The 13151-nt window shown below is 36.4% G+C and overlaps 1 protein-coding gene and 1 pseudogene across 1 annotated transcript in view; one reads left to right on the forward strand and one right to left on the reverse strand.

The window, feature by feature from the left end:
* LOC110045132 (solute carrier organic anion transporter family member 4A1-like) overlaps window positions 1-13151 on the forward strand; it is a 37318-nt gene that overhangs the window by 3129 nt on the left and 21038 nt on the right. The window contains exons 3-4 of the mRNA XM_089278823.1: window positions 373-636; window positions 1421-1662. Coding sequence (XP_089134949.1) covers window positions 373-636; window positions 1421-1662 — 506 coding nt within the window. The remainder of the gene's footprint in view (window positions 1-372; window positions 637-1420; window positions 1663-13151) is intronic.
* On the reverse strand, window positions 10903-12179 carry LOC149096933 (uncharacterized; annotated as a pseudogene).

Genomic DNA, 13151 nt, shown 5'->3' on the forward strand with positions numbered 1-13151 from the left:
AATAAATATTTCTAACACTGTTGTTGTTCACTTATATATAGAGGATATTACACGGTGGCGAGAAGATATGAATTTTATGTTCGAGTGGCAAGAACAATATCTCACTCGTTCGCTTCGCTCACTCCTGAGATATTGTTCTTGCCACGAGAACATAAAATTCATATCTTCGAGCCAACGTGTAATGTTCTTTTTATTATATGGAGAAACCAATTCAACAAAAGCAAAAGGCGGGAATCGTGACTTCATTGAACGATACGACACTCACAAAGGTGACATACGGAAAATACGCCACTCGGGTCCCGGATGAAGTGGCGTATGGAATCTACGAGTGGTTTAGTTCCCAGTAAAACACTCTTCTCCATATAATAATAGGAGTTATCACGAATAGCACACTAAGTTTGACTGATTCGGGACTTTGCGTGGCAAATCGCAGTGATTTTGGCGGGAAAAGTGATTGCAAAGAAGACGTCGCCACTGGAAATACTCTTTACTACGCGCTGTTCCTTCTGGGAATGGTTATAACAGGCGCCGGTTGCACCCCGATGATCGCTTTGGGAGTTCCATATATGGACGAAAACGTCAGCGCCAAGGTGTCACCTATGTACGTTGGTATATTTGTAGCCTGTGGAATTTTAGGTGAGTTAAGATGTCGAGGTAATGGTTGACACATAATGATCCTCTCTTTGTAATCTAGGAGTCTTCATTACCAATTTTACAATGACTGTTATTTCGCCGTTTATTGACCAAGAGCCATAGCAATCGTTTAATATGACGTATTCATTGCAGTAAGGTCAGAGACGATGCCCTTCGAACGTGCTGCACATTTTAGAGTTTAAGCTTTTGAATAAAAGCGAATTTAACCCACGTTTTTGTGTACCTCATGAAACTTTTGGGTCTATTTTAGTGGAGCTCCGGCGCTCCGAGGGGCCGCCAAGCGGAGCATAACTATAGGACCAAGACCATATACATGCATAGAAAAAGGAAACCTTACAACTCTTTTTTCATGGTCGCCATGGCCAGCGGCATAAATCGCGGGTGCGTGCGACGGTGCGTGCGCTCTACAACGACGAAAAACGATGACGACACTCAACATGGTGGCCATACTCCAGCTGGTAGCGTTCATTTTTAATATTGGACATCCATGTTATGGTTAATTGACACCTGTCATAACAAGATATCCACTAACCAAATTACGTGACCATATCGCGGGCTCAGCCTTAGACCTCATGGAGGTCACGTGTTCTTTTTAAATCGACCGTCGACCAGGTGCTGGTTTTCGATTGGATCACAGGCTCAAGACAGGTTGATTTATTGTAATTAGGGGCTCCGCTTTTAGGCTTGACTAAATTAACCGCTATATGAACCGTCTTGTTAAGGTTCTACATAAGTCAGATGTTTTTTTTCCTTGTTATTGCTTCAGGTGCCGTTGTTGGATTCGTATGTGTCTCAAGCTTTCTTTCAATGTTTGTGGAACTTGGTGTCCAGACCTCGTTGACAATCCACGATACACGTTGGGTTGGAAACTGGTGGCTAGGGTTTGCTATATTTGGTGCGATCTGTGTGTTTTGGAGTATTTGGCTGTTAGGATTCCCAAAGCACATTCCTTCGGCCAAGAAACAGCGCGAAATAGAACTATGTGAATCTCTAACCACAGCCAAACTGGTAGGTTAATTTACTAGTAAGAATTACTAATTAAGTAGAATTTTCAATATTTATCTTACATGAAAGATGAACACAGCGGGGACAAGTAAACTAAAAGTAGTATGATTTTTCATTTTTCTCAGAGCTAGAGAGAGTTTTGTAGTCTAACAGACAAGTAAAATGCATGACCAAATTAAACGACATCTTCAGTTCCTCATAATCTTCTATTTTCAGTTTGTAATCAAAACTTAGAGCAGTAATCAGAGGAGTAGAGCGATACGATCTAGTTAAAATCAAACCGACGGATTCAGAAGCTGAACACCCATTCCGCTCATGACTCCGTCGCTTACGATCTAGTGAAAACTAGATGCTTACGATCTAGTGAAAACTAGATTGTCGGAGTCGGAAGCAGAAGCGGAAGAATAAACCAATGACAATGGCAGATTCCGCGCCTTGTGATTGGTTGGTTCTTCCGCTTCTGCTTCCGAGTGCGACAATCCAGTTTTCACTGGATCATAAGCGACGGAGTTGTAAACGGAATCGAAAGAAATGGAAACGTTCTGATTCTTCCTACTCCGATTCCGTCGAGCTTATGACTCCGCCTGCGACTTCGATTTTCGATTTTCACAAGGTCGTAAGCTCTGTTACGACTTCGACTCCGACTCCGACTCCGACTCCGTCGCTAATGAAAAACAGCCTTAAAACGGATTGAGCTTTTTCAATGTAAAATGTAACATTTTCTATCTACTGGTTTACATATTTGCCGTGTGGGAGTAGAGAGCCATTTACTAATGCTTTGCTTGAAGACGTCTAGAGATTTTGTAGTGCAGAGCTCCTCGGGAAGATCGTTCCATAGAGAAGCTCCGCTGTAACTGAAGCCATGCTTCAGGTAGTCAGTTCTTGATTCCAGGTATAATTTTTGTGTGGCGTCGCCAAGATCAAAGGACAAAGTTTTCGGAGTGAACATGTTGCAAAGATAAACGAGCTTATTAAAGCATTTGTACATTAAATTTGCCTTTTACTTCGCCCTTCTAACTTATAAGTTGTCACTACTGGTGCTGTCATGGCAAAAACTCACATTCATTTTCTTCAAAGCGAAAATCCATTTTTGATTTTTATCAAATATTTCTATTTTGCGCTTCGACCCCAATGTGTGGCAGTTTTGGCATGATTTATGTAGTTGTGCATTTCATTTTATGGTTAATCATTATGTCGTTAGTCAATCATTTTATGGGGGTACGAATGCATTTTTCCATTGCGTGACTTTCTCGGATGGTATATAATGATATCATTATAAAGGATCCCTGAAAATAAATAAATATCTTCTTCAAATTAATGAATACCAATATATTGAAAGGTAAAGAATGATATATTTTAATTAAAGATATTTACTCGAAGTAAATGGTTAGTTTGTTGATTATTTCTTGCTTCTTCTTATTGATCTTTGTTAATGCTTCATTTTTTGGTGTTTTTCCATATCTTGCCATTGTTTTATGCCTTTTGCCATCGATAAATGCGTCGAAGTAGAATTGTTTATTTTTCGTATCGTCTTTGATGGTTAATTTGTTCTCTAGTTTGGCTATTCTCTCTTCAAGTTGTTTTTTATTTTCGATGTTTACATTGTATTCTATCTTTTTGGATTTAATATTTGGATTTGATTTTATGTTTATTAAATGTTTACCATATTTTTCTGCATATTCGTGAATATATCCGTTTTCAACTTTTTCTAAACTCTTTTTGTCGTTACTTGGTGCATTAATAATCAATTCTATCTTTGGTTTCTTGTCTTTGTGTTTGAATACTTGGCTCTTCTTGTTTGATAGATGCCATTTTAGGCGTGTTTCTATATCTTCACATGTTGAACCTACATAGACCATTCCGTTATTAAATGTTACTTTATATATCTTTCCATTCTTGTACAAACTATTAAATTTACTATTAACTATTTCTAATGTGGGTTTTCTACGGTTGAAATATTTATTGTTTATCGCTTTGTTGTTCAAATTTATGTACTCTAACTTGGTCGTTCTGCTTAATGCTGTGTACAGTTGTTTTTTGTCCATCCTGTTGACGTCGTGAATGTTATACGGTTCGTCAATATCTGCTCCTTGGTATTTGTAAACGGTAATGCAGAAGCTCGGTATGAGGCTTTCGGAAAACTCTTTTTTATCAAACCATTCATCGTTAACCTTGAATTTATTCCCTTTTATTTCCTCTATCACGAATTCCATAGTATTGAATATTTTTTTGTCTTTTATATTCGTTGTTGCTAGTACTGGCATGTTTTGGCACACTTTATAATTTTCTTTTTTATTATCATATTTGAACTCTACCATTTCATACCTCTTATCCTTTGTGAATTGGTCACAACATTGCGTATTGACCTTTATTCTTGTCGAGTTCAAGTAACAGATATTTTTATAAAGTTTCTGATCAATAGGTTGGAAATATGTCGAGATTTTACCATGTTTTAAGAATGTTTTTAACATCTCATGGGTTTGCTTGTCATATCTACACGACTTCTCTATGTATTTAAGGGTTTCGACCTTTGGGCACATTTCACGTATTGTTTTAGACTCTAGATAGTCATAGTTTATCTGACTTCCACTTTCTACTGGCTCGCATTGATTTGGGTCACCAAACATGTATACTGTGTTATTGTATTTTAAAAATGCTCTGTAGATTGTCGTTATCCACTTGTTGGGGACCATTGAGAATTCTTCAATAAAAACGGTCTTGTCCTTAAGACTATCAATGTTCCTCCCATTCCATTCACAAAAGTATGAGTCGAAAGTATGACATATATTATTTGCATAATCCTTTGCATTTTTATCTTTTTTCTTTGGGTTTTTTACCCGTGTTCTGATAATCCTCTTTTTAACATTTTCAATGGCCTTATTTGTGAATGCTAAGACAAGAGGTTTTTTCGCTTCTTGTACCATTTCGCATAGTTTGGTTGTTTTACCACTTCCCGCTTGCCCATTATATATACACCCTTTACCACTTTCAATCTTGTAGTCTGATATATTCATGTTTTCCCTGTAATGTTTTTCAACATACGCTAATTTACTGTCCGTAACATAAGCTTTACCAATTTTTTTAGTACTGAATTTGACGTCTTTCTTATTTCTGAATGTTGTTTTAGGGTTAGTTATATAAATCCCGTCTGTATTGTATCCGTATAATACGCTGTCTTCACCATGACATGTTTCTATTAATTGCAAACATTTTAATATAGCCTCGGATACAATGAATCGGTTAATACTTGTATGGTCTGAAAAAATACGATCAATGTTTTGCTCTCGTATAAGATAAATCCCATCATGATGATCAATTGTGACATTTTTACCTTCAGCCATAGCAGACGTCTAACATGCCGTCGCTGTTTCATAGTCTGTGCAAGTAAATCCATGATTTGTTTTATTGTATTTTCGGCCGAGTTCCCCAATAAAACTATTTGCTATTTTCTTTGCCTCACCCTCTGGGAGGTTATCGAAGATGTATTTTATGAACTCACTAAATGTGTCTGGTTTCAGAGCTCTCTTAGTAACGATTTTATGTTTGATCTGACTTATAGGCATATTTAATGTATCAACGAGGTATGATACCAGATTAGAGCTGTAAAAACCGGCTTCGATTTTTATGGGGTTACTATATTTATCAAGTACTGTTTCGTCAATGTAGAATTCACCACATAGTTTTAGGTCACTTTTACAATTAAACGGTTCGATGACATCGTGGATACTGTAAATTGGGATTTCGTGTTTATTGTTTAATAAGATGCTCGGGTAGCATTTAGCTATATCAACACTGACAACGTCTTCTGGTATATCGTCTGTTGTGCACCATTGCAACGCCTTCGGATAGTATTCGTCCAACATTTGCCGTGTGTTGACATTATATGATGATTCAGGTATATATCCGTTTAACTGCTTGAACACGCTTGATGAGATACTTGTATAGCTTTGGTTTGTCCATTTGAAGTCATGAGTTTTGAAAGTGTTAAATAGTTTATCACATATTGTTTTTCTGGTGTCATATTCCTCGTTTAAGAGGTACATATTCTTTTTGTGATCAATGAAACCGTCTAGAATACCGTTATTATTCCAATGTAGATATTCGACATAAAAATTCTCTTTCCTGCTATATAAATCTATGGCTTCTTTCATCTTCGTGTTTTCAGGGAGAACGACTATATGGTTTTCTTTATCCAAACTGCATATATCATCAACTGATTTGATTTTTGTAACATTATCATGACGCCTAGTCCATTTTAGATCAGACATGTGTTTTAGTAGGTCATTACATCCGCCTTGGTTTGCCTTACTTGCTACGATTTTGAGTTTTTCATTTGTAATAGGATAACAATGATGATCTTTTACGATATATACGAGTGATATATTTGAGCAGTTTTTACTATGTGTGATGAATTTTCTATACCTACTATCAAAAGCGTGGATTGATAAATTATCATGGCATTCATTAGCCCAATTAATCAGTTCTTCGGTACTGATCATTTGGCCTTCAGGTACGTAATCGTATATCTCACTCTTCAACTTGTCATAAGTATATGTTTTAAAACCCCGTTGACCTCGAACTTGATCCCATACATAGTCTACGACGCATGTGTTCACACCATGGCTCTTAATGGGTCGTTGTTTGTTTAACAAGTATGACTCGAGCTTGAGTTTACCCATCTTATGTTTTATGACTCTTTTCTTGTCTAAATTGACTATTTTGCAACCAATGTGTGTAACAGATTCGCCCGACAAAAATGTCACGTTTGTTTTCATTAACGTGTATAATGCGAACTTGTATGTATCTGGAATGCTCAAATTAACAGGCTTATCAACTGTAAAAGGACCGTATGTGTGTTCAGAAACCGTTTCGTTCATTCCACGTAATAAGTGAGATAATTTTACATGTATTGTAGTAGACACGGTCTGCTCTTTTCCTTGCATTTCGTTGAGTCTTTTTGCGAAGAGGTCGACAAATGATTTCAATCTCTTGTTTTTGTCATTGCTTAATTTCATTTCATCCTTACGGTATTGATCTAATGTTGCTTTTATCATTGGATAATTGTGTACTTTTTTCTCTTTTGTAACTAGTTTGCTGTATTTATCATTGATTGATGCTGTTTGTTCATTAATGTTTTTATCTTGTTTGTTGACTTTCTTCATCGTTCTTTCAAATGGATCACTTGTGACGGCAAAGTCTGGGAATGGATTATCATTAAATAAATTATCATGGTTATAAACCACTTTCTGTTTTTTATTTGGCTTCTTATCTACCATGGTATTTTCAGGCTTCTTCTTCTCTTGCTTTAATAGCAATTTGATAAGTTCTGATTTACTGAGTTTCTTAAGATCTCTCTTGTTCATATCTATATGATTAGATTTTTCTGATTTCATTATATATATATACTATAGATTTTTATTTTTAAGTGTCTATAATTAGTGCGTTTAAATATAGGTAAGAATTCAAATGATCTAATTAATAGATCCTTTAAACTATATGAGAGAATTTATTTTTTGTGTGTTATATCGATTATCTTATTCTTAATATGCTTATTTGTTTTTAAGTGACAGGACTTCCCCGCTAGTGTATAATTACGTCCCGTCTTTACATATTTCACAATACCACTCTTTATTTAACATATAGGCTGTCTTATGGTTCTTTCTTTCCTCATCGGTAAATACTTTAGGTCTGCCTCGACCTCTTTTAATATTTTGATTATCTTGATTCTCCATTTATCTATATATATATATACTATATGTTATTTATTTAAGCCTTATAGATAGTGCGTTTTAACTATTTCAGAAACAATCTCTTTTAATTTATCCTCATTAAAATAGAGATCAATCAGTTGAGCTTTTTTATGTTTTTTTAGAAAAGTATACATCCCATCAATAAATTCATTAATATCAAAATCATCTTCGTCTTCGTATTCGTCTACCATGCAAACTGACTTAAATTCGACAACCATTCTAAGTACTTCACTTTTTTTGTAGTTTTTAAGAAATTTTATTTCTTCATTCATCTTATATATATTATATTGTTTGTAAATCCCTAAACGATATCCAACTGTTAAAGTTATCATTATATCCTTTCCACTTCACCAAAGCCATTTTCTTCTTATAATCCCTCCGAATGACTTTATCAATTCTGAATACCTCTTGTTTTGCTTTTAATAATTCGAGTTCATAAAAGCTCCCTTGTATTTCTTCATCATTTAGATCCTTTATTTTGTATGTGATTGGGTTTGTATGTTGTATTTTATTAATTGTAAACAGTTCTTCTGTCCAGTTTGGAGTATAGCCTTTATCGAATACATCTCGTTTGTACTTAGATATTCTGACCTTATCACCAACTTTAAATTTCGGTTTCTGTTTTGATATTTCCATATCACCATATAGATTAAAGTAAACAGTTTCTTCATTCTTTTTCTTTGAGGCCTCTACTGGTGTCATTTTTATCGAACTATGTCTAGTGTTGTTATACTGTTTCAATATTTTAGGTAGTATGTCTAAACATCGAGTATTACCCTGAATCGTGAACTGCTTCCACATTTTGGACTTGATTGTTCGATTCCACCTTTCAACCACTGAGGATTTCTCCTCATTCTCAGTGGAGTACATATGTATCCCATTTTTCTCTAGCAAGTCTTTCAAGTGTTTGTTATAGAACTCCTTTCCCTTATCAACCCATAGATATTGTGGTTTTCTGCCTTCCTTGAATATTTCACTGAATGCCTTTGTAACACTTTCACCCTTTTTATCCTTCAAAGGAACAATCCAACCGTATTTAGAGAATACATCAATAACCATTAAAAGATATTTATAACCTTTGTTCCATTTGCTGAATTTCTGCATATCAACCAAATCTGCAGCCCATATTTCATCAACATGATTTGCGATGACACGCCGTCGAGTAAAGTTACGTTTTATAGGTTTATGTAATTCATCAGCTAATTTTTCTTGCCAGTTTTCCTCACTCGACGGCCTTTCCCGTTTTCTGTCTTCCTTTGTTTTACACCGAGACCTAGTGTCTGCTTTGTATTGATCATATTCCTAGCTAGCCAATGACCCCATTGGCGTTCATGATAAGGTACATTGTCCAGAGCCTTAACCATTTTCCTATCTGCTTCATTTTTGCATTTTCTATCATCTTTACAAACGGAATAATCAACATCATGCCTCATGGAGACTTCATCTGTTCTTCCAGTCGGTCGATCATATATTTCTAATATCTCACCAGTCACTGGATCGTACTTTACTTGCGAATCTAAATCGTTGTAAGGCCCAGTGTATCTATGACCAGGCAAAGTCCAACCACCCTTTGGTGTTGGAAGTTTTCCAATTAATTTATGTATATCGATTCCATCACCTCGTTGATAAAGAGGGTTTGTTGGATCATCAACTCTGTCACCAGCATACATTCTCATATCATAGTCATAACCACTTCCTATTTTACCTGGGTCTATTTTCTTACTTACATCACCCATGAATGAGTCTAGTGCTTGATCAATGTACTTGCTTGCTACATTTTTTACTTTTCGCTTAGCAACATTAGATTTTACAGCTTTTGCCAAGCCTTTACGAGCTGCAAATATTCCTGTGTTGAGTGCACCTTTCAAAGCCATTTCACCAAGACTATGACTGTTATATATATCAAAGAATGAGCCCCCGTCTTGTGAGGGCTCAATTAGTTTCCCCCGGTTCTTAACAAATTTGGTCTTTGTTACCCCACATTCAGCACAAATGCATTTTAACATAGTTCGACCATTTTTAGTTTTTTCATATCTTTCACTACCCGGAACACATTCAGTGACTTTCTTCTGTCTAACACAATATGATTTTACCATTATATATATATAAGTTAGATATTTCTAAAATAATGTTCGAGGAATCTCTCATTCTTCATTGTGTCATATATGTCGAACACTTCCAATAGATTGTAATACGAATTCCCTTTATTCATTTCATTCAGAAACTATAAACAGAAGTAACCACATGTAGTCGTTTTTAAATCCTGGATTTGGTTATTTTGATGTAACAGAGTAATATTCTTTCTTTTAGCATGATTTACAATCTCCTGAAATGGGGGCATACCAAAACTGTCAAAATAATTGATAACATTATCCTTAACATAAGTTGCAACCCAATGGCTTCCACTCATATATGAGGGTTCAAGGTTGTAGATAAATAATGCCTGCTTATGATTATGCGGCACAGTTTCATCACGAGACAGAACATCTTTGATTGGGATGTTTAAAAATTTACACCATTTTATTAAATCATGATTGCTCAATGGGACATTCTTATGGAATTTCGGCTTTATAGAATTGCTCCTAGGAGTGGAATTCCGTTGAATGGGCTGTTTTTCCCTAATAGTAGGCCTTCTCCCGACCTTTTGTTTTTTTTGGTATTTTTTTTTTTAATCCCCATACCAACAGGATTCTCCCATGTACCAAAAAATGGTGGCGGCCTATATAGACCTATTTGTGGAGCTCCTTTCCCTCCTTTATCCTTTCCCATTCGTGGGGCGCCTTTACCGGTTATCTTTCTGATAGCCTCAATAGCTAGAGGAACGCCTATTGATGCTAAGAGTGTACCTAGGAATCCACCTGATTGTGTTTTTGTGGGTTTTATATGGACACCGGAACCTGATTGAAGGGCATTTAATATATCCTGCTTTTGTTTCATGGATGAGAGATGCTTGTATTTAATGAGCTTATCGATCTTATCTTGTGGTACAAGGAAACCTCCTGACTGCACCCCTTTTCCAGATATCTTCTTAACAATCTGGGATGCACCTTCGCTGGCTAATCCCGATAAGGCTGATAATCCCAAGGTCTTTGCTATTGTTGGAGCGAACGCACGACCTAAGCTAAGGATACTAGTCAATAGACTGCCTCCAACCTGCTTTCTGATATTAGTCTTAGCTAGCTTAATATCCATTCCTTTCTTCAATTGTCTATGCTTTTCTAATCTTTCTTTTACCATCGATGGAACATATAAAGTATCATTCCCGGATAGAGAATCCTTAGTGAGCCTTAGAACGATTGTTTCTCTTTTATGGTAAGCACTACTAAGATTCTTTTTCTGGTTTTCCGATAGTTTCACATTAACTTCAAAAAGTTGAGTCATTTGTTATATATAATATGTTATATAAAATTCGTTATAAAACATATACGAAATAAGAATGTATTTTTACTGTCAATACCTATTTTTTTACACTATCACCAATTCATTCCTTTTCTTATACTATCACCAATTCATTTCCAACTTTGTCAATAACAACGGTCTCTTCATACAGAACAATAGCGTGTACACTGAAGGGACTATCGGCCGCACTATTCGCATTCAGCTTATATCTGAAGATCAACTGTTTGGGATCTCTTGTTATTTTTTCTGCTTGATAAGAAAGATCAAAAAATATTAGTGGATAAAGACTATTATAGTTTGAAAGATTGAGCTGCGTACCACTATTGAAGTTATTCTTCCTCATTGCATATGACATGACGTCATTAAAGACCCTCACTTTGCTTTCACTGTCATACTCTGTTTCTGGATAGTACGTTCCGTTTCCGTACTCGAGTCTGCAAGTCGTTAAATAACTACCAGTAGCCCGATCAGCATTGATGTTATACGTATCAAACTCGTAAGGATTCATCCCTACATTGTTTGATTTTGCTCGTTGTAGATAAACGAAGATGGCCTTAACATTGTCAATACTAGAAGAAATCTGGAAGAATCCACTACTATGTGTTGGTGCTGATACTTCATACATTTCTCTGAGATACGTCCATTTATCCTCTTTCAAAAAAGAGCTAACAAACTTATCGTACAGACTGTCCTTTGGAGTCAATTTTGGGACCCATAGTAGGAATCTGTCAATGACAACCCTTCCATCATCAACTGCTACTGCTTTTTGGAGTAGCTCGTTATCATTCTGTAATTGTAAATTAAATTGTAATTGCATAGGTACCAGCATCTTATCTTCAAGTTCTTCGAAGAAACTGTACCGATTCAATGGGATAATCGTATTGACGTATTTCCAGTAGTAAGTAGTCGTCTAGCTTCGAATCCTGTATTCTGGTTAGCATTAGCTATCTGGTAACTGGTATCTAAATACCAAAGACTATTCTTTGCTACACTTCGGCTATAATCATCACTGTATTCAAGGAGGTTCTTAACGAATGTAACCTTATGGAGATTATCAGTATCGTAAACGATTTTTCCAGCACTTTTTATCATCTAATGACTAATCAATGAGTGACTCCCATTAATAACTGTCACCCTATCAGCACCATAAGCTGTGCCATCAGCAAGCTTCTGTACTTGGAATTGGATTTCAAAATATGCATTGTACCAATCGTAGAAACTCGATCTATCATTAATAGTGAACTTGTAGCCGTTTTTCGCTTGGTGTTGACCGTTAGCAGGAGCCCTGATTACATCATCAAGTTGAAATCTTGTAAGTTCATACCTTTGCAAATATTCACTCGTTCTAAATTCACTTGTTCTAAAAGACATTTATACTATTATGTTACATAATTTTACATTATATATCATATCTAAAATTCCCATCATTTTATTCACTGAAGGATCTTAATCTTCCTCTTCCTCCTTATACCACTACCAGATATTAATCGATTCAGGATCATATCTGTACTTTCATCTTGTTGTCTTAAAGGAGGGAGATCTGGAACTATGGTTTTTGGTTTTGAGGCACTCGGTCTTAGACTTCCGAGCTTCTTCATTATCAAGTCCCCAGACTTCTCGGATATCTTTTTACCTAGTCGTTCACCTGCATGTGATACTCCTGACTCCACAGGCGCCCCAACCTCTCAATGTTATCCTTTTTTTTTTCCTTTTTATGCGAACGTTCAGGCTAACGTGACATATGGCATGTACTATTACATAACGACCGAATTTGACCACGCGAAACATGACTCCCGCCTTGCAGCATATGGAGGTGTTGTGTTACAACGGTTTGAATTTATAAAGGTTTGTATGGGAATGCAACGGCTTTGCTTGAAAAGCCAATTATTCTTATATTTTGTAAATAAAATCTACTTACCCTGTTGCTGTGTTGTATTCTTTGTTGTTTGCCAGCTCCTCGAGCCGATCTAACGCGATTTCGGCGAGTTATCGTTCTGTGGGTTTCCACTACTAAAAGAAAGACAAGGCCGGACACTGATTTCCGGAGTGCCCGCCGCTCGAAGCGAATAAATCCACTGAAAATAACCCTGCCGGCTCAATTCCTCCGTAGAATCGAAGAAGAAATGTCGAAGTTCCATGTCAGTTCACTCGCTACGCGATTCCGTCCACAACACCTTCGCAACGATACATTTATTTCGAGATTGCTTCGCTCGCAAACTCGAAAACAGCCGCGTCACAAAAGTTAGGACACTTTCGCGCTGTTGGGTAACTATAATTAGCCCGACCGGGGGTAGTCAGCAACGATTTGTCAACAGTCAAACCAAAATGCTCCCCGGGTACCCT

This window comes from Orbicella faveolata, unplaced genomic scaffold (genome assembly GCF_042242905.1).
Source record: "Orbicella faveolata isolate gen_17 unplaced genomic scaffold, um_ofav_v1 contig_47, whole genome shotgun sequence".
Lineage (NCBI taxonomy): Eukaryota > Metazoa > Cnidaria > Anthozoa > Scleractinia > Merulinidae > Orbicella > Orbicella faveolata.